Raw genomic sequence first — 22,771 nt, forward strand, 5'->3', positions numbered from 1 at the left:
AGGCTCAGCAGCCATGGCTCACGGGCCCAGCCGCTCCGCGGCATGTGGGATCTTCCCGGACCGGGGCACGAACCCATGTCCCCTGCATCGGCAGGCAGACTCTCAACCACTGCGCCACCAGGGAAGCCCGAGATAGTATTTTTTATTCAAAAGATTGACAGAAAGTTGAAAGATCAAAGCTATGTGGTGCTATGAATGTGGCAAAATCGATAACTGCTTCTGGGAGGGCAAGTTGCCTCCATCTTACAGTATTCGTTAAGAGTAAATCACACACATGCTATTAGACACAACAATATTCTGTAGAAATAATTGCACCAGAAATTCATGATCTGTACATGAGGATGTCTGAGGCAGCACTTTTTTCATTGGCCAAAAATAAATAAATGGAAAACAATATGAAATATCACAAAGGAATGGTCAAATAATGGTTCATCTGTACCAGGGAACATTATATTTAAAAAATAAATAAAAATCTCTTCTCTGTAATCAAAGTGTATGTTTAATAGTACAAAAACTAGAAAATACAAACAAGAAAAAAAAAGGGAAAATATTCATAATTCCAGACCTGGAGATATCATCTTGAAATATATCATTTCAGGTGTTTCTCATTGTAGGGTGTGTGTGTGTGTGTGTGTCCACATATGTATGTATAAATGTACTTGTTTTTCCAATAAAAAAGGTATCACGTTACACAATATGTGGTGACCTCCTGTTTCCTTAATTCCCTCATGAATATTTTCCACATGAATAAATTTTCATCCACAAATACGGCCTTTAAGAACTGCATAGTATTCCATTTTATGGAAACTGCATAACCTAACCCATTCCCTACTTTGGGGTATTTAAGTGCATTCCAATTTCTCCTTTATAAACAGCCTCCCTGCGCGCTTGCAAAGCTTTGAAGTGGATTTGCCAATTGCCTTCTGGAAAGTTCTGGCTGTTTCTGGAGGCATTTGAGGCAAAATAGTCCGAATGCTTGCCCATCACGCGAGCTTGCTATCTCCCCAGATAGCAAAACTATAGTCTTTAGAACTTGTAAGACTTGTCTTATCCTGCCCGTTAGTCATACCGCCGAACTGGGACTCTGTTCCAGAAATCCCTGCACCCTCTCCCTCCCCTCGCCTCATTCCCGCCCCTCCCCACGCGTCCGCCCCCTCCCCCCGCGCTTTCCCGCTCGGCGGCCTGGCCTATGGCAAACGCCAAGAATTAATTAGGGGCGGGGATCAAGGAGCGGCTGTCAGGAGGTCGCCATATTTCTGTACGGCCCCGCGGCCGGCCCAGCAGTCGCGGGTCGGGAGAGGTGCTGACAGGGCGGGGCCACCGCGCGGCGCTGCCGGCCTCACCCCTCCCGTCCCGGACAGGTGGCTGGAGCGCGCCCCGCCTCCGCCAGCTGCGGGTGGGAGCGAGCGAGGGCCAGTCCCGGACGGCCGCCGCCAGCTGCGAGCGGGAGCGAGCGAGGGCCAGTCCGGGACGGCCGGGCGAGGAGTCCGGCGGCGGCGAACGAGTATCGTGGCGGCCAAAAAAATGCTCCTGTACCGAGGGGCCCCCGCGGGCCCTGGCGCGCCGGGCAGCGCGCTGGCCCGGCCGGGCGGCGGCCCGCAGGCCTTTGGGATCCGCCTGAGTACGGTAGGTCGGGGGCCCGAGGGGGGCGGACGCGCGCGCGGGTCCTGGGGCTGCGGGGGGCGCGCGGGGAGGGCCCGGCGGGCCGAGGCCTCACGCGGGACTGGACCTTCTCTCGCCCCCAGATGAGCCCCCGCTACCTACAGAGCAACTCCAGCAGCCACACGCGACCCTTCAGTGCCATCGCGGAGCTGCTAGGTGAGTGGCGAGGGCGGGCCTGGCCGCGATCGCCCGAGGCAGCGGTGCCAACGTGGTGCCGCGGACGCGAGAGGAATGTGCGGAGCCGCGCGGGGCGGGCGGGGGTTGGGGTGGGGGCGTCGGGACCCGCCCCGGCTCCGTCGCCAGGGACGAGGTTCCGCGGATTAAGCTGAAGAAACAAGGTGTGTCCTAAGAGTTAGGACTCCAGTGTGGTTTTTCTCTCTGGCTCGTGATGTTCCGGGCACTTTAGGATAGCGTAGTTAATAATCAAAAGGAGATGCATAAAAATATCGGGCCCTGAGGCAGCTGGGCTCCACGGGGGCCGGCGACAGACGGAGGACGCCAAGCTAGCAAAGGGGCATGAAGAAAGGTCTGGAAGACGGAGTTATTTAACTTTTGGGACCAGAGAGTCTGGGAATGATGGGACATCTCTTAGGAGATGACACGAGTGCATTTGGCTCCCTGCGACTGCGGAGGGCTGGGTCCGCGGTCCACGAGCGCCCTCACACCGCTGGAATGAATACTGAGCACTTAACCTCTCGCTCCACCGATGTTTGCTTTTAAAGCGTTTTCAGTTGATCCCTTGAAGCCAAGTACACCAGCTTTTGCAGCAGTGTGCTAAATACTGTGTGGAAAGCAAAGAAGAAAAACATTCCTGGACAAAATGCAGCACATTGCAAATGTTTCAAAAGCTGAAATTAGGGAGAGATGTTTATGGGGCAAGATAGCACAGAACAAAATCTTGAAAATGGTTTCAAAGCTCCCCAGATGAGCCCCAGTTACAACTTAAGCAATCGCTGTGACCATGCAGTGTGGATTGCCTTGGGCGAGAAGTCAGTGGGCAGCAGGAGGAGATGGTCAGGAGAGTTATTTGGAAGGGTGATGGGGAGCTTTGATGATTAGTTTGACCATAACACAGAATGCTCACAATATGTATGTTCATTAGAAGGTGAAAGGGGAAAAGTGACATTGGCACGTTTTGAATCCTGGAGAACAGGGACTATATTTTTAAGGTTTTGCACCATGCCTTGAGGGAAACTCATAGTGGAATGCGATATAAGTGCATGCAACTTACAAAAAAGAAAAAAAGAGGAAAAAGTAACAATTTGCTTAGTGGGAAATGAGAGACAGAAATGTGTTGTTCCCTCACAGTGGCACTGTGCAAAACCATATGCACTTATGCTGTACTGTGTACTGAACTTTATGGGTGATTTTAAAAGTGTTCCATTTGTAATTTTGAATATATATGATTTTTGCCTTAAGTATTAACTTAACCTAATTCTAGCCTAAGCTGACCCGTATAAGTGCAAGTATACACGTGTATTATATATCAATACATACGCACACATCCCTGCACACATACATACAAACACAGAGATTTTAAAACCAAATCACAACTATTTGTGGTCATATTAATAATAGGGAAAAGGGAGAGCAAAGTGTTAACAGGTAATCCGAAGCTTTCATTTTAGGTTTTCCTTCATAGTTTTCTCCTCCACTTATGCATTAATTTTCTGGTGAACCATTCATTCGATAAATATTTATTGAGCACTCACTGTGGGCAAGGCCACTGTGGTGGGTACAAAAATGAATACAACATAGGTTCATCTTCTAGTAGGGGAGACAAAACATGTACAGAAGCTTTATTCTTTGTATAACTGCAAGATAGAAAGTGATATATCAGCAAAGATAGACACATTGGGTGCTGTGGGAGTTCAGAGGAAGGAGGGATGACTTCCAGCTTACCAGGAAGAGGAGGTTTAGGAAAGGCTTTGGAGAAGAGGTGACATTTGAGCTGAGATTTGAAGGATTGGGACATGTGGATATGGGTGTGGGGAGGGGAGGGCATTCCAGGCAAAAGGAACAACTGCATGAACAAAGGCATGAAGAATACTGAGTAGTTGAGTTTAATTGGAGCATGGAGTTCATGAATAGTCAAAGCTATAGATCCTTAGAGAGTTTACATAGGGCTTTCATAAATACATTTTTAAATATACCTTTTGGGGTAGACGGCATCATCATCATTATTATCATCCTGCAGATAAGAATACAGAGGCTCAGAGAATTTAATTGACTTTTCCAAGATTGTGTGTTTAGTAAGTGGCAGACCCAGGACTCAAACACAGACATTTTTACTCCAAGTACCAAGCGGGGAATGAAGTTAGGAAGGTGGGCTGGGACCGAAATGTGACTGGGAGGCTTGGGTATTTGAGCTTTTAATCTGAAGTTTTCTGAGCAAGGGAATGTCATGATCAGAGCTGTGCTTCAGGAAAGTTAATCTTGCAGCGTTGTATAAGATGAATTGGAGAAAAGAGAGACGTGGCTTTGAAAGACGAGGTAGGAGGTTATCGAAATAATCCAGATGAGAGGGAATAAACTCTGTAAACTAAGAAAGTGTCAATGGGAATAGTAATATTCAATAGCAAGGTGTAAGAGAGCCTAAGGATGTATAGGGTAAGAGAGAGGGAGCACAAAAAAATGACTGAAATTTCAAACTTGTGGTCATTTGAATGCTGACACTGTGTGTGTGTGTGTGTGTGTGTGTGTGTGAGAGAGAGAGAGAGAGAGAGAGAGAGAGAGAGAGAGAGAGAGAGAGAGAGAGAGGGAGGGAAAACAGAGGAAGAAGAATAGCCTTGTATCAGAAGATGATGACTTTAATTTTAGACAAGAACAGTTTTAGATACTTGCAGGATGTCTGTAGGGCTGCAGCTTGGCCCTGACAACCTTACAGCATCCTCATAGGCTATTCCGCTGCAACAGGAGGGCATGGGAGGAAGCGCTGCGTCAAAGCCATCTCCCACTCGCCATCCTGTCTCTCCAAGGATTCTGTCATGGGACACTTTCTCATTGCTTCCTGGGTTATGATGAGCTATGAAGCTTCAGTTACAATGCTCTTTTAGAAGATCAGGGGTCAGATGGTTAGGGGATAAGATAGAGTCCATGGGGTCTGGTTTCTCATGCTCTTGGCCTAAGTGGTGGGTGAGGGAAGTTAGAGTTCTCCCACTGAGGGTAGCATGGGCCAGGTTACGAGAGATAAGACTACTGGGATCTGGTAGCACATGAGGTTGTGTGGGCCAGGTTAGGGAATAAAGACATCCCAGGACCTGGTAGTGTAGCTCTTGTTACCAAGTCCAAGCTCACTCTGCTCGCCGCACAACAGGCCAGTGAATCAGGAGACGAGGTGTTGAGACAAGGAATATGACTTTATTCGGAAAGCCGGCCGACCGAGAAGATGGTAGACTAGGGTGTCAAAAGAACCATCTTATCAGGGTTTGGATGCCAGTATCTTTTATAGAACAGAAGGGGGGAGGAGATGAGGAGGTAAGGTGAAAAGGCCATAGGTTTTGCAAATATCCTCTAGAATGGCCAGTCTCGGGCAAGGGATGTGTTAATTTCTTCTTTCTTGCAGCCATCCACAGGTGGACTGGGTCAGGATGCTTCCCTGAACAAAGGCACTTTGGTTTAACATTCAGGCAGAGAGGCAGGATTCCCCAGGCAGCCCATTGTGTATAGACAGTATCCTTTTAGTGAACAAAAGCAGTGGAAAGCAAAGGTTAAAGTAAAAGAAACAGATCCAACATGTAGTCAGATTTGGGTCTTCCCTGTTACCCTCTCACCTAAGTGGTGGGCCAAGGGAGAGGAATAGGGGTTCTCTCACTGCCCTACCTGTTCACAGGCTAGATGGGCTGGGCCATGGGAGAAGATAGATTCCCTAGGATTTGATAGCATATGCTACGTGTTGATAAATTTTTGGAAGGTTAAAAGAGGTAAGATTGAAGCCAGCCACCGGATTGGTGCCTTATTATTATAAGTTCATTTATTGAGGCCAATCTGTTATTATTACAATTTCATTTGTTGAGGCCAAGTGAAAGGCCACTTAAAACTGAAAGTAAGTGCAAAGCTGTGCTTACTGCTGCTGGCCTGTCTGCTGATCTCTCTTTCCCTGCTGCTTCAGCTGACCCTGGCCTCTGGCACGCCACCCCCATACTCCACCCGCTTCCAGCCAAGGAGATAAAAGGTCTAGCTGCTCCTGGCCGTTACCTTGTAACTCCTGAAATGCCTGTATTAAAACTCTTTGGTATGTTTCTGTAAAAAAGTACCTAGTAAAGTTTGGGTGAAATTTACAGTAAAAAGGGAAAAAATAAAAGTGATTTTTTGGTGAGAGGCCTGCAAGCTGGTTCATTGAATGTACAGTTTTATAAATGCAGAATTGGAATTGATATGTATTATATGTTTGAATTGTGAATGTTCATTGAGTGTTAGAAAAAAATTCCTCTATGTCCAAAGTTTCCAAAGTAGAAATGATGTCCTGTTGGTTGACAAGTTAAAGGTATCAGTCTCAATGGCCTTGGCTTTCTTCCAGTAGGAGTGATTGATAGGTTCTAAAACAATTCAGGGCCTGCTTGCCAAGTAGTTTCTTGGAACAATGTAGGCAGCTTCACAATGCTGAATCCTTCTGTCAGTTAAAGAAAAAAAAACCTGCTGCCTCTTATTACAAAGTAAAACACTGTATTTCTGATAAAGCCACTATCGCATGTCAGACTTAAAATTCCTGCCAAAAGTTGACCCACTCGATTTACCACGTGCCACAAGGCTTGGCACCACCTAGTCCTTAAAGATTGACTATATCAGACCTTTTAACCCCCTTCTGGGGCTATCGGTGATGCCTTTCTGCTGTTAAGACTTTTTGGTGACAGCTTTATCAGTGACTCTGGCAACACCATTGTGGCCCTTGAAATTAATCTGTCTTGTTTTATTTGATGGACATTCCACACATTTAAGTGGTTGTAACTGATACTGTTAATCGTGTTATAAAAACTGATATTTTGAATATGTGCGATACTTCTCTTGCTTGTAAGGGATGTTCCCAGTAGAGAAATGCCATGATCTGAACATTGGTAGTGGGACGAGTACACAACCAGAACCCTACCCGGATCCCTCAGCCCAGCCACATGGTATTAGTAAATCAGTGTAGGATCCCAGGGAAAGGGGAGCAGGTGGAAGGGAAGGTCTTTGTCTTGATTAAACAGCTAGTAAAGACAGGAGTGCTTAAGGAACCTATCCAACAGATTGCACAGACTGCCCTCCCACTTGGGCCAGTGAGCCCTAATGAGACTTTTGTACCACATGTGTTAGTGACTGACAATTATGTAAACTGGCACCTGTGGCAAAAAGATGTGGCTATTAGACAATGGCACCCCCTGGGGTTGTAGACATGGCACATATGTTAGAATATGGCTATATTGGATGTTTTTGGAGTCTTAAATAATTAACCTATTGTGAAGACCTAACTCAGAAAGAATCATGAAACTTTCTGTATTTATATTTCCTACTCTAATTCTATGTTCTCCATTTAATGAGGGTAAACAGCCTCACCTTCAAGACTATTACAGAGTGCCTAAGCAGAATCACTCCTCTAAGCATGCTTACTACGATCATTGGGATTTAGGCAGGCAGTTAGTGTTTTGGTTTTTAACCTGTAACTCTTTCAGTGCCTCTTAGGCTATAAACAAGGATGGTGATAATATCTGTGTTCTTCAATGGAGGAGGTGATGTAAAAAGAAAGTAAAAGATAAAATCTTCACAATAAACTCTAACGCGTGTGGTATGTATCTATTTGTACCAAAGCTGCAGGTTCAACTCTTCTCCATAATCACCCCTTACTGTATACGTTTGTGAGCAGTAAAGTGGCTGAAAAGACAAGAAGGGATAAGACGAAAATGGAGCAAAATGCTTGGTATATGGAGGAGTTATTTTTCCCACAATCTCTGAAGTTTGAAGAGAGAAAGCAGATTGCACATCAGTCATCATATGAAATCTAGAAATCAGCTTCATAAACCCATCTGCCATCATACCTGTTTTTCCCTATGCCATTAATGCTCCCTGCTCCCTTCTGGGACATTCACATGAAGGGAATAAAGGACAGTTTCTATGCCTTAGGGGCACTGAACTAGAGCTTTTAATAGAATATTAGAAAAAGAGATCTGATATCACAGATTTCTACCTTTTGCAGATAATGCTGTAGATCCAGATGTATCCGCCAGGACGGTCTTCATAGATGTTGAGGAGGTCAAGAATAAATCTTGTTTGACCTTTACTGATGATGGATGTGGGATGACACCTCATAAACTACACCGAATGCTCAGGTAAAGATGTCTTCATTCTTTTTCTCTTGTCTTGAGTTCATGAACTCTATTTAAGGCTTAATAATTTTCCTTTCCCTTTATTCATTCAACAAATATTTATTGAGCTGCTGTTATGTGCCAGGACACAGGTTATGAAATAATCACTCTTCTTGCCCTCACAGAACTTAGAGTCTAGCTGGCAATTCAGACAGTCAAGCAATAATCATAACAAAAAATGATAGAAAAGTATAGGATGCAATGAGATAACTCATCAGGGGAGCCCAGTCTGATCCAGGAGGTCAGGCAAAGCCTCTTAGATTAAGTGATATTTAAGCTGAGATCTAAGGGGTGAGTAGTAGAATTCAATGAGGTAAAGAAGCAGGGGGGCAAGGGATGAGAGTCCCCGCAAAAAGAACAGCATGGGTAAAAACCTGGAGGTCTTCACTGGTCTAAGACCTTTGCAAACTTATATTAACTTAAATTCACTCTTAGTTCAGGAGTATTGGCGTTGGAACAATTTATGGATTGAACCATGAACATGCCTGGGTATAATCAAGCCCCACGAAAGATAAATAGAGGACATCATACACATAATCTTTGAAAGTTTTGCAGTAGAATTACAAGGTTAGGAAATTCTCTTTTCTAACTGCTGAAGCTGGTGATAACAGATTTCTCTTGCCACTGTCAGTTCATTTAATTACTTTAAAAGGTTTGTAGTTAAGAATGTAAGTTTGTACTTTATCATCTTCACATATCACTCAGTAAAAGATGAGTGTTTCCTCAACTCCTTCCTTCTCTCTTCCTTTTTTTAGCAGATGAGGTTGATTACTCTCCATGAGGCTTCCTGAACTAGCGTGTGAAGCATGAGGACCAGTGGAGGGGTTCTGTGGAGGAGGGAAAGGGCTCTGAACTATAAAAACGGAAAAAATTCATTTGGTTGTAGTTCTCTTTGAAGGTATTCTAATTCTATAACCCTGTTTGTAGGGAAATCCCTTTGATCCACCAAAGAAAAGAAGTGAAATTTGGACATAACCAATTATAAATTTGGTTATGTTTTACCACTCAGCAATCTGTGTACCTTACGTCTCAGATCCTTATAATTAGAAGAATATCTGAGGAAAGCTTCTAGAAGTGAGATAAGAATGCGGCCAGTATGTTGATGAAGGTATGGAGTTGGCCCTATTTTTAAACTTATAGCCTCACTTTTATCTCCTAAAATTAATATTTTATATAAAGAAAAAGAGGATTTTAGATGGGATGGAACCAAAATATTTATGTGTCTAATTCTGTATATACTAGTTTTTTTTCTAAAATCACTTATCCTCTTATTGGTTCCTTCCCCCCACACCTTATCCCGGTGACATGGGTGTCAAATACTGGGCCCGACAAATCTTACTACCTTCTATTTTGTCTGTAGAACTACATCTGTGAGATTTGGTGCTTACAATTACAAGGCAAGAGGAAGGAGGAGGATGGTTTCAAAATAATTGCAGCAACTTTTGTTCCAGATTCTTTCAACAAATTTTTACTGAGCACTTTTGTGAGAGTCACTGGAGATAAAGTGGTGAACCAGACAGACATGATCCTTATTGCCAAGGGGCTGGCAGTTTAATGAGAAAGATATAAAATAATTGACTAGTAATACAACTACATAGGTTATTCCACTAGTGGTAAGTGCTATGAAGGAAGAGTATAGTTTCTATGAGGGTATATAGCCGAGGGATCTAATCTAGTCTGTGGAATCATAAAAGGCTACCATGCAGCTCGGTGCTTTGTGACCACCTAGAGGGGTGGGATAGGGAGGGTGGGAGGGAGACGTAAGAAGGGGGAGATATGGGGATATAGGTATATGTATAGCTGATCCATTTCTTTATAAAGCAGAAACTAACACACCACTGTAAAGCAATTATACTCCAATAAAGATGTTTAAAAAAAAAAAAGGCTATCATGAAGAAATGACATTTGAGTTCAGATACGAAGGATGTTTTGGTCCCAAAAATCAGGCAGGAACTACAGCAGCCATAGGGTTTTTTGGCATTATCATGCCAAATATGTTTCCCACTAATTTAAGCTGGGCCGTTGTTCCTCATATTTGAAAATTAATTTCAGAGAATTTTTAAAAATTTTGTTGAAGTATAGTTGATTTATAATGTGTTAATTTCTGCTGTACAGCAAAGTGACTCAGTTATACATATATATATATATATATATATATATATATTCTTTTTCATATTCTTTTCCATGATGGTTTATCACAGGGTATTGATATAGTTCCCTGTGCTATACAGTAGGACCTTGTTGTCCATCCATTCTATATATAATAGTTTGCATCTGCTAATCCCAAACTCCCAATACTTCCCTACCCCTCACCCCCTTGGCAGCCACAAGTCTGATCAATTTTAGAGAATTTTTAAAATGAGTCCTGGATTATGTATAGTTGTATGTGTTGGATTTTATTTCTGATCATATCTTAAAATAAACTTGAATCTGTTAGAAGGTCCCATTTACTTAAAAGAGATTATTTAGTCCAATTCTAACTTCCAGCCAGGGATTCCACTTAACACAATTTGTTTTAAAATAGTTGAACTTTAGAGGTAACTTTGAAAATTATTATTAAGTATATTAATTTTTCTGTTTGTGGTTTGGAGGCATATTATTTTTGTATTTGGAAAAAAATAATAGGTAACTATGCAAAATTATTAAGCCTACAGAAATTCTATTTGACCTGTAACGTTTGTTATAATCTTATTCACATTTTCCAACTTTTTATGCTACTCTTATATTTTCAGGCTAATAAAATAGTTATGTAACTGAAACAACAGTTTCTCCCATAAATGCAGAATCCCATGAAAATCAAGTTAAAAAGAAAAAGCCTATCATTAAATTTCTGTAAGGTCCATAATTAATTCTCTTTAGCTTAGGGGGATAGGGTGTGAACCAACTAGTCTATATATTCAGCTGCCTTTTTCAGCAAGTTGGAAAAGGTCAAGGATTAAAAGCAGCCACAGATCCATGGATTGAAGGTATTTGCTACCTCTGATCAGAAGTGCATTTCCTAGTAGGTCTGTTCTTCTAAAACAACAGCCAGAGAATAACAGTGTGCTTAGCATTCTTTCATTATTTTATACGACATATTACATCACCAGTATATTTAGGGAGCAGCAGTACCTGCCCTTGTATGTCCATGAATTTGCTAAGGTTTTTTTTCCATGGATCAGAGTCCCAATTTAAATTTACCCCTCTAGATTCTAGAATCGTGACATTTTAAGGAACTTGGGAGCAAGCTGCTATTTTCCTGGATTCCACTCAAGGAGCCCCCTTGGTGTGTAAACACCGTTATCTATTACACGAGAGGATAGAATAGGACTTACTTAATGAAGAGAAACCACCTGTCTAACCAAACTATATAAGATACGTTCCTACCATTCTGTTATTTATTGTGAAGGCTTTTATATTAGGTAGTTATTTGATTGGTATCTGGCATCTGTTCTGCGATTTTCAGTTAAATAGAATACCTAATATGGGAATGCAAGTGGAATAAAAGAACACACGGGAAGAGTTAAGGGTAACATAACAACACCAACATACTGAGCTTCCAGCTCCTCTCATCTCATTATTCTCATCCTTTTCCATTTCTGGTTCTGGCCCTGCCCCACTACTTATCTTCTCAACCTTATATAGTCATTTAGTCTCCCCAAACCATAACACAATGAAAGTTTATAGTTACAAAGGAAAAAAGAGACGCTAGATGGCAGAACAGGCCAGAAAGGTAAGGAAATTAAGGGAGTAATATAGTCTCCCTATTCTCACCACTTCTCCTTGAGCACCTAATTGAAGCTTTGGTGGCATTAGAGTAGGTTTAAGTCCAAATAACCTTATAGATCCATTTCACATGGTAGGTAACATTACTGTTTATGAAGAGCCCTGAGTTTTAGATATGACATTAGATCTCAAGTAGAGGTAGAGGATAGCACATGACAATTCTCAGAATGACTTCTAGAGTTAGTTTAAAATTAAAGTTTGAATACTACTTTATAAGTTGTAATATATTGTACATACAGTGTATCATTTAACCCTCCTAACGACCCTATCGTTTTTAGGTAATTCTTCCACAGGAGGAAAAGGAATGCCTGAATCTTACCAACTTCTTTAAGTTTACTTCCTGGAATGCTAAGACCCATAGACTGCAGAAGCTCAATGCTCTTTTGGTATTTTCAAAGGAACTACTCTCCTAGAAATTACCTTTTTATGTGGTAGGATTTATTTGTTGGATACACAAAGCTCCTATAAAGTGTCTGCTCTAGAGGGACACAATGATGTTATCGTTTAACACTTTGAAATAGAAAATTAAAAGGTGGTCCCCCTTCCTCAGGAAGTGAACACAAACCCTGGCCTCCAGGAAGTTGAAATCAGGCACCTCAACCCAATTAAAAGAATAAGAGCCAAGGCCAAGCTGCTTAGCCATGGCAGGTAGAACATCTATTTTATTGATGTTGGAGAAGCATCTAATCTGTAATATACGAAATCTTTCCTTAGACTGTAAACCATGCGGGCAAGAACCATGTCTCTTTTACTAACAGTTGTGTCTCCAGTGCTTAGCATGATGCACAGCACATAGTAGGTACTCAGTAAATATTTATTGAATGAATGGTAGTGTACAACATTGTAAACTTAGTCCATCTAGAGAGAACTAATCCTTAAAAAATTAGTTTCATTTGTAATGAGAGAAGATACATGAAGATAATAATCATTTTCTAGATGTCATATCTTTAATTTTTTTTTGGTTCGGTCATTTTGTTGTGTGTTTGAATGGAAAATATAAGAAAGGGAAAGGATCTGGCTCCCAGATTAAGCTGATCATAAGGGGCTACAGAGATTGTTGAGGTGGCTCGGTGAAAGGCCCTTAATAAAACAAGGGAGACTTTATACTGCAGCTGTTTGCTGATATTCACAGGCAGAACTACCTATTTTTATCCCTTGGCCACATTCCAATGAACTGTCCCAGCAGATGGAGCAGAGGGTAAGAACTGGAAGTGTTATCCTTTGAGTGAATAGTTGAAATTGTCAAGATATATAACCTCTGACTTTCAGATTTCTAGAGAGTGATATGACCAGGTTAGGGATGCCTAGCCTAGTACCTCTAACTAGTGCTAGTGCCAGTTATCTGGTACTCTTGTTACCCTCTCTAGGGTGTACTCTGAGATAACCACCCTTTTCATCTTCCCCTAACTTTACTATTAGCAATCACAGCTATTTTATCTAGACAAGAAAGGCAGCTGCCCCATGGCCTTCTGCAGCTCTCTCTGTGAGTGAAAAGAGGCCGCCTTTACGTTTTATAAAGTGTGACTCTAATGTAGCGGAAGCGTTTATGTACACACAGACCACACAGGAAAATCGGTCCCATTACCCTGTAGTTATTTCCTATGTTTTTAACTTAATAATTTTGCCCAGAAATACCGAAAGGAAGAAAAAAGGAAGGACTTTTCATAAGTGTTCTTCATTTGAAAGCCAGACATTCTGCCTACCTATCTTAGGATGCTTTTTACCTTTCTGATTTCTTTTTTCTTGTATAATTACAGCTTTGGCTTTACAGACAAAGTAATAAAGAAGAGCCAGTGTCCCATCGGGGTCTTTGGTAATGGTTTCAAGTCAGGCTCCATGCGACTAGGAAAGGACGCTCTCGTCTTCACCAAGAATGGGGGTACTCTCACTGTTGGACTCCTATCACAGACCTATCTGGAATGTGTCCAGGCCCAAGCAGTTATTGTACCAATTGTTCCATTCAACCAGCAAAACAATATCCTTTCTGGAAATGGAAAATGTTAGTTAAAAATTAGTCCTATCTGACTATTCTGATAGAAACCTCTTTCTACAGGTCGAATCCAGCTATCAAAAGTTTTCATATTTAAAGAGGTATTCAGGTGTCTTAAATTTAACTGGAATTTCACCCTATTAAATATTTTTTAAATAAATGGATCATTGACAGAATCTTAGAATTATATTGCAGTTTTCACTGTTAGGCGATTTGATCTATATACTATCTCCCCACTCCCACCACTCCTGTGGTAAAGTTCCCTAGGGCCTTCTCTTTTCTTTCCCCCTAAGGGTAGTTACATTTGCGTCACTCTCCTAGAAACATACTATTTATCAGCTAATCTGACAGCTGAATAGCTCACTTTTCTATACCTGGACAAGCTATTATTTCTGTTAGACACCAGGTGTCTTTACGCAGGCAGTATAGCAATAAAGTTTGAACTCATTGCTTCCAAAGAGTTGAAAAATTCAGCCTTTGAACTATTTCTTAAGTATAGGACTGTCTTAATTTATATTATATCTTTGAAGCTATATTCTGCAGGCGTAACTGATTTTGGTTTTTGTCTCTACAACCTTTCTGCATTTCCCCCCTTTCCTTTCTTCTGTAGCAGTAACACCCATGCTTTATATCTATATGTCTATATTTTGTCTAAACTGGCAACCCAAAAGGCAGATCTTCCTGACTGATAGCATCCTCTTAAGATATTAATTTTTCTTTGACTATACTTGGTTTTACAAAAAATGATTATTACTGAGGATTCCTTGCCCAGCCTAGAAGCCATCTTGAACTATTCAATTTTCAACAGTGAAAATGACCTGCTGTCCCAGTTTGATGCCATCCCAGGCAAAAAAGGCACTCGTGTTCTCATTTGGAACATCCGCAGGTATAGTATTCCAAGAGTGATAGATTCTAATAAGCAAAAGCAGTATGATGAAGCATATTTTAATAAATCGCTCTAGAGAAACAGAGTAGATAAATTTTGATACATGTTTGTATATCATTGCAAACCTATCCTTAACTTTCTTAGAACCACAGCTCTGTTTGAGACAGTGCTTCTTATTGGTAAAACGTGGAGCTTGATAAGGTGGAGACCTACATACATATCCTGAAGCTATTACCATCAAGACAGTTCAACATTATTCTAAAATCTTCAGAATCCATTATAAATATCTATTTTATATTCACGGACACTGTTTTGAGATAGGTCAATGGTAGTTATTTTACCTATTTGCAGTGAAAATGAAGTAAGAGAAGGAGAAATTAGGGTAACAAAGCACAACACAATCTTTAAATAATAAGGACCTCCGTATAAATAATAAGGACCTCTGTATTACTGTTTTCAGAGTAGCTGGATTAGAAGTGGAAAAATCTTCAAAGCAGATACATTTGAACTATAATGAAGCTGGCTTCAGGTTATGTATTTAGAGCTAATAAAATAACCTAGAAATACTTTGGGGTATGTCATTTGTTTAACTTTGCCATGTTAAATGGAACACAGTGTCCACTGAAACCTAAAAATCTTTAATATAAAATAGAGGTGTTACTCTTATGTTTAATAGAACAGAGGAGCAGATATATTCATTCTTCTTTTTTCTCCATAGGTCAAGTATTTTGCCTCATTTCTTAGTTGGGTAAAACTTAGATAAAAACCATGCTGGTTTATATAGAAAGTACTTTCCATTAAAAAGAAAAAAAGTAAGGTAATTTACATCTTCCTGTGTCCTACTGAGAAAACCTCAAGTAATATAATTTATATTATAAAGGATCATTTTCATGAGCCATTTCCAGTGATTTAAACACAATAAGCAGACTTTTTCTTTGTATATTGTTTCTCAGTTATATGGTACTAGGTGTTATATAAATAAAAGATTCTGTGGTCCAAGAACTTTGGAAAAAGCTGGCTTAAACAAAGCTTACCATGTTGCTTTATTGCAGGACTTCTCCGAGGCTTTAATATGCTAATGTTATTTCAAAATACATTGAAAACATTTAAGAGAGCAATGTAGAATGCAGTGTTTCCCAATTTCAGAAAAAATGTTTCTCCAGACCTCCTTTCCTTGGATGGTGAATGGTGAGCACCAGAGAGGACAGGGAATCTCCTCAGAGTACATGCGTTAGAGTGGGGTGGGGTAGCAAGAGTCAGGATTATCCTGCAAAATACAGGATATACTATTATAGTGACATGAGCTTTAGACAGGATACGTATCATAGTGGCTCTGGTTCAGCCCTGAAAAAGGAGCTACATTTTCAACACAGCAGCTCTGAGCTTCTGGAACCTCCAGTATGTGGGAGGTATCCCTAGAGCTTGAGGTGGCTCTGGGAGCCAGGAATTGTTTCTCAATTTTATTTGATTATACAGGCTTTATTTATCTCTTTATTTCTTATTTAAGAGTATCTTGGGGGACTATTGTTCTGATATGTATTTTTTCTCTGTAACCTATCATTTGTTTTGCATTTTTTCCAGTAACAAAGATAGGTCTTGCCTTTTTTCCCTGGCAGTTTTTAGTGATGTAGCCCAGGGTCTTGGAATGGACCATATTTAGGTGACCCAAAGGGATTATGAGAAGAAGAAATGGTCCTAAGGAAAACAATATGAGTACTATTATATTTAAATGATAATTCTAGAAGACTAACAAGTATATGCTGTTCCTGTCGCAACCTTTTTTTGTCCTTCTAAGAAATAGAATTAGATCTGGGGAAATCTTAGTAGTCCTTATACTATTGCTAAAGTTAGAAAGAGTAGGTTTTGATTCATCTGTCTATTCATTTGGGGGAAATGATGTTGAATGACCTACCGAACAATACCCAGAAAGTTGAGATCTGTTTTCAGATCCTGCCTTGAGGATAGCTGGCATCCATTTGATTTATCGGATCACAGACATTCCCACCTTCCTTTTTTTTCTTTCCTTCTGTGCTTTGTATCACATCTCTATGAAACTTAGTAGATTTTTTTAGGCTGGAAAGGCCCTTAAATATTGTGTGATCTTCAAAGCAAGTAACGTGTAGTTCCTTTGAATTGGTAGTCAGGGAAAGAAATAGGTATCTGAGTTTTGGCTCATGTTGTTTCTTTTCTCTTGGGTTCCTAGTGCATTTTTGTCCTTTGGAGCCAGTTTTTGTTAGATTGGTACTTGTCTCTTTTACCCAGAAATAAAGATGGAAAGTCTGAGTTGGACTTTGATACAGATCAGTATGATATCCTGGTATCAGACTTTGGCACAGAAGAAAAAGAGACTGGTGGCATTACCTCTGAGCTGCCAGAAACAGAGTATTCTTTACGGGTGAGTAAGAGTGGTTTTTCTTCAACAATGAGAGGTAAGATATCCTGTAACATGAAAATATTATAATACAAGATCTCACTTTAGTTATATAAAGATGACAACCTTTTGACCCTATGCTAGGATTCCTTTTCACTGTCTCCACTGAAACAATGTAGCTAATATAGTCAGCAGCACTTAGTGTGGTAGTTGATTTAGAATAACAAGGTATAGAAACTGAGTCAAGTATTTGCCCAGATTAGATCTCAGTTGCTAGCAGAGTCAGTAGATGGTAGCAACAGGGATGTCAGTAGAATTGGCAATATTGTGTAATAACTTTCCCTTCACTGTTCCATAGGCATTTTGTGGCATTCTATATATGAAGCCACGAATGAAAATTTTTCTGCGTCAAAAGAAGGTGACTACCCAGATGATTGCCAAGAGCCTGGCCAATGTAGGATATGATATATATAAACCTACCTTCACAGTATCCTTACAACTACATGAAGCTGACCTCTTTGTTTCAGGATTAGATTTCCAAGTTGGCACAGAAAAACAGAAACCTTTCCTTTTCCAATTCAAAAATATGTGTTATAGTACAAACCCTATTTTAGGTATCTAAGGAGGTATTTCTTGAATGCCAATCTGTGTGCCAATTTTATCAGAAATCAACTAGAAATTATTAAAATAATACAGTATCCTGAGACTTTAGAGATTCTGGTTCAGTAGATTCTGAAATCTCTTTTTTTAATAAGAAATATTTATTTATTTAAATGAATAGCTAGGTTTGAGAATCTCTGCTATAAGGAATGATTCACACTGTTTGGTTTGTACTGGAATTTCGTTATATATATATTACATTGATTGAAATAAGCAAAATGTTGACTAGAACTTGTTCATCTTTTGGACATACTATGATTTTTGCTGTAACAAGTCCAGACTTATGTTGATAAAAGTTAGGAGATTGGAAATTAAAAGTTGATTTTCTAGGGTGAGATAAATCTTCAACAGATTTGACATGGATTTCTTGGTACTTCTCATATTGACAGCCACTCAGAGAAGTAATTACTCATTTTCACTTCTACCCTCCACCCCACCCCATTGCCCTGGGAATGGATTTCAGGCACTTGAGGAAATCTTAAGATGAGCTTTGGAAATTAGGTCCATCTTTGTTGATGGATTTTGGGGTCAAAAACGTCTTTGAAAGGGTGAGAGTTCATAAGCAGTTATGAAGAATTGCTCTTGTAATTTATTCTCTAGTAATAAGCTCAGCTCTTGGCCCAAGAAACATGTTCACACTCTGTTTGCTTTATCAAAGTCATTATCTAGCTTACTTTGTCTTTATTCCTCTGACCAAAAATTAGAAAATGCCATTCCCTTTTAAATAGCCATATGGTTGTTACTCATAAGCAGATTGATTTTCTCCTTTTGAAGAACACAACCCTTGTCTACTGTGAAAGTTTTTTTTAAAGCCCTAAACAAACCTAACTTAACAAAGCCAGAGCTAACATTGTTAGCATCTGTAGGTAAATTAGTTATAACATCACTGTATGTAGCTAGGATCTTAGTGCCATAGTTTTAACAGAGCCAGTCTAAAGTGTCTTTCAACTACTGTCTCAGGATATACCACATTTCTACCTCCAGCTTCTTTCTTCTGTGGGTTTCTACCAGGGTACCTCCTATGCATGCATTCTGTATGTACCTGAGCTCTTCTCAACCTCCCTTCCCATTAAACTGGTTACCTTTCCCTATTAGAATTTGGGCTAAACGAATTCACTCTAGGCATGAGTAAAATGAAACTTCTAATAAAATTTCCCCTAAAGTCACTGAGGGAAAAGATTACTGATGCTGACTTATTTATTCCTCAGTTCAGTTAGCAAAGGCGTCTGCTCTCCTCTTGTCCTTTCTCCTTATTCTAATTTGGGGAATCTCCTACCCCAGTGTACTTCCACCCCATAATTTAGAATTTAAAAGTATACAACAGAAAGAATTTGACTATCTTTATCTTTAAAATGTTAACTTTATGGTGTAGAATTTTGGGTTTTTGTTTGGGGCAGTTTTGCCCTGTTTTGTTTTTTCATTGGAATAGGGTCTTATTTGAGATTTGATATGAGCTTCTGGAGCCCAGAACATTATATGTTCTGAGCCAAACATTACTGTGTTATGTACCCACTCGTATTATGTCTTCATATCATACCTGACCCACTTGTCACATGGATTTGATGCAAGTAGCTTGTTACTTAGAGGGGGTAATGGAGATCAGTTTTTGGAAAAGTAACAAAAATAAGTTTTCATTTAACTCATTTGGACATGAAGATTTCTTAGTATTTGTTTTAATGAAAATCTCAGTTTCTCTATCTCCTTTATCTTTCTCACTCTATTACCTTGGTTTTTAAATCAAATAGGAGTTGCTAAAAACTCATAAATTATTCATGTTTTATGTATAATACTTAGTTCTCTTTGTTTCATTTATCCAAGCTTGTTAACTTCTTCCCATGAAATATATTACAACAGGACTATTTATTGTCCTTTACCTTTAAAAGTGGTTTTGTTCTTCATGGTTTTGCTTTCATTGTGTTTTGTATGATTAGCCGGACTTACCTTATTGCATGTAATTGTGTGAATCTGTGTTGTACCATGTATCTTACCTAGCAGCAAGTTAAGCAGTTAGCAAGTGTTAAGAAACGTTTTGTGATTTATGAATTTTTAGATCACTGATGGTATTTTGATATATTTTCTTATAGTCTTTTCCATGTATACATTTATAGTATATATTTTTAGATGAAACTTGTTGTTCTGAACATTTCCTAATGTTCCCAAATACTTTTCAAAGACATAATTTTAAGAGCTGCACAACAGACCATGTGGATACACCAGCATTTATTTAGTCATTCCCTTATTGTCAAGCATCTAAATTATTTATGTTTTTTTAGCCATTATAAATCACTGATAAATTTCTGTAACTCATAAACCTTTATGGTCTTCTCTGACTGTTTCTGTAGGATAAATTCCTGAAAGAGAATTACTTGTTCAAAGGTTAAGAATATTTTTAAAGCTGTTGCTACCGATTTTTAAAATGCCTTCTAGAAAGGTTATACCGGTTTACATTCAATGGTGTTTGATGTGTTTTGCTGTAATATAGTGCAAAATTTTGTGTGCTAAAGCTCCTGGTGTTTGTCTCCTTAATGATTTTCTTCTCAGAATAAGCAGGTGAAAATAACTTTTGGGTTCTCTTGCAAGAATAATAACCAGTTTGGAGTAATGATGTATCATAACAACCGCCTCATAAAGTCTTTTGAGAAGGTGGGATGCCAGGTGAAGGTGAGTAGTTAATGCTTCTCTGTCATAGAGGCTGAAAAGAGTAGGAAAAGGATTTAAATTTTGCAAAAGGGATAGACTAATGAATGGCTTTTTACTCATCTTGAGATAGTTGTTAAATCTGATCCTAGAATTCTATGTTACCAGTGAGCTGTCTTATGTTCAAAAGCTCTTTCTACTTCTCATTCTTCATAGATGTCAATCAACCCAGGAGTTTTACTGAAGGCATTTTCTAGGTAGCTGTTAATAAGAGGTAGAATTAGAGCACCAGCAACTCTGCCATGCGTATAAGTTTATTAATGTTTGAGGTAGCTCTTTCCATTTTCTTGGGGAGACAGTAAGGCATCGTGGAAGATGTATAAAATGTAGTGGTTTATGAGCAGGATTTGAGGCCTGGCTTTTCCACCTAAAAGCCATGTAATCCTGGCTACATTGTTTAATTTCTCTGAGGCTCAATTTCCTTACCTGTAAAATGGAAACAACGATAGTAATTTTACTTGCTCTGCCTACCTTACAACTTGCAGGGTTGAGAGATTTAAATGGGATAAATTATGCAAAAGTACTCTATAACTGAACTATACAAATATTACCATCATCTTAAAATTTTGATGACAACTTAAAGTAGTAATATCTGCAAGTATCCCATTCATTCCTATTTTACAGATAAGATTGCTAAAGCACAAAGAATGATAAACTACTTTATATTACACAGTAGGACAAAGTTACATATGCCCCAGGAGAGCTAGTTTTCAGCCTATATTGCTTTTCATTGTTATATCATCTTTATACAACTTGTTTGTTTGCCAGTCTAATTACACTCCGACTCAGCTCCTTCCATTAAAGTATACAAAAATGATTTTAAATCCAAAAATCTCTTGTATCAACTTGTAATTAATAATACTGCAAGTCTGACTCTCTTTAGCAGTTGTTTGGTGGCATACATATATAAAAATGGTTTATTTTAATGGAGTGTGATTTATATAGCATCCTTAATTTTTTTTCAGATGGAGTTTGGTTTTAGTTCCCTAGAACAGAAGTATATAACCTTGATTTTTTTTTAGCATTGTCATTCTTTGTTCAAGTGAAATCTTCTGGCAGTCCCATAATATAAAACAGATGAAAGTGGAGGTAGTGTGGGTGAAGTAGAGATGGCTATTAATCCCTGGAAAATCCTAGGAAATCTATGGATCACAGTTTGAAAATCTCTGCCCTGTAATTTGCCAGAGGTTCCAGTTCATTGTAATACTTGCAGTCTATTGGCATACATTCTCAGTGTTTCTCTAGATATTACTGGCCTCTCCTTGCCCGTGAACGTTATGTAACCTTTCTATTATTGTTTAGAATCAAAAGGAAGTGCCTCCAGGCAGTCAACAGTAATGTAAGTGTTGAAATTAATATTTTTCTTGTAAGCCAACTCATGGAGAAGGTGTGGGAGTAATTGGAGTCATTGAGTGCAATTTCTTAAAACCTGCCTACAACAAACAAGACTTTGAGTACACCAAGGAGTACCGGTGAGTCACTCCCAACCTGAGGTGTTTCTGATGGTTTGTTCAGATATGATTCTATTCTCTGAAACCTCTAAAATCATCTCTAAAAGTCAGCCACATAAGTTAACTGAGAATCCTTTCAAATCTATTTTCCAAGATTAGAGATAAAAGGATTTGATTTTTAAATTAAAAGCTTACTGATACATGATGTATGGAGCCCAACTGAAGTAAACCTTAACTTTAAAAATTAGGGAAAGAGCATAGGGGTTATTTAGTAAAATACTTTGGTGAAACAAAGAGCCTTGGAATTGATCTTAATGAAAAGAGATGAGTGGATCTGAAGTTATTGAATATGTTGTGGGGAAAGCAGCAGTTTGAAGTTTGTTCCGAAAGATTTCCTTGAAGCCAGTGAACAGATTGAGAGGAAAGTATTGGAGCAGCAGGAAAAACGTGTGTTTTTCCGGAAGCATCTAGATTTAATAGGTAAGACCAATAAAGAATCAGAAAGGAACTTGACATTGAGGCTGAACCAGTAAGGATATTTTTAGGAGGCAAAGAAGGGAGTTGTTAAAGCCAGGATATAATAGTTTGTTTTAAAACTTGTGGGGAGGGATGGATCATACATTCCTTCTTTCATCAAGTATTGTGAGATATCTCCTCTGTGCCAGGTATTAGGGACATAAGAATGAAAGTTAAGAATCCTTGATGCCTATGAACAAATGGGATGAGATATATGTAAATAAGAAACTTAAATACCTATAGAATAATTGCTTTAATGGGGGATGTATGCCAAATGGGAAGAAGCTTTAAATATGCCTAAAGGGATTCACAGAGCAGAATATGTTTGAGCTTAAACTTCAAGGAAAAATTGGAGTTTGCTAGGTGGATGAAGAGGGGGAGGACATTCTAAGCACAGGGAAGTATTTGAAATGGCAAAGGGTGTTCTGGGAGGAT

General features: G+C 39.4%; 1 protein-coding gene across 2 annotated transcripts in view; it reads left to right on the top strand.

Annotated features, from left to right (window-relative positions):
* The first annotated feature begins 1,276 nt into the window (after positions 1 to 1,276).
* MORC4 (MORC family CW-type zinc finger 4) overlaps positions 1,277 to 22,771 on the top strand; it is a 50,622-nt gene continuing 29,127 nt past the window's right edge. For both annotated transcript variants that reach the window (XM_067723753.1, XM_067723754.1), the window contains exons 1-9: positions 1,277 to 1,626; positions 1,746 to 1,818; positions 7,832 to 7,964; positions 13,523 to 13,740; positions 14,494 to 14,641; positions 16,904 to 17,036; positions 17,371 to 17,499; positions 20,214 to 20,333; positions 21,741 to 21,841. In XM_067723753.1, the coding sequence (XP_067579854.1) occupies positions 1,525 to 1,626; positions 1,746 to 1,818; positions 7,832 to 7,964; positions 13,523 to 13,740; positions 14,494 to 14,641; positions 16,904 to 17,036; positions 17,371 to 17,499; positions 20,214 to 20,333; positions 21,741 to 21,841 (1,157 nt within the window). In that variant the 5' untranslated portion in view covers positions 1,277 to 1,524. The remainder of the gene's footprint in view (positions 1,627 to 1,745; positions 1,819 to 7,831; positions 7,965 to 13,522; positions 13,741 to 14,493; positions 14,642 to 16,903; positions 17,037 to 17,370; positions 17,500 to 20,213; positions 20,334 to 21,740; positions 21,842 to 22,771) is intronic.

Source organism: Pseudorca crassidens, chromosome X (assembly GCF_039906515.1).
Source record: "Pseudorca crassidens isolate mPseCra1 chromosome X, mPseCra1.hap1, whole genome shotgun sequence".
NCBI lineage: Eukaryota > Metazoa > Chordata > Mammalia > Artiodactyla > Delphinidae > Pseudorca > Pseudorca crassidens.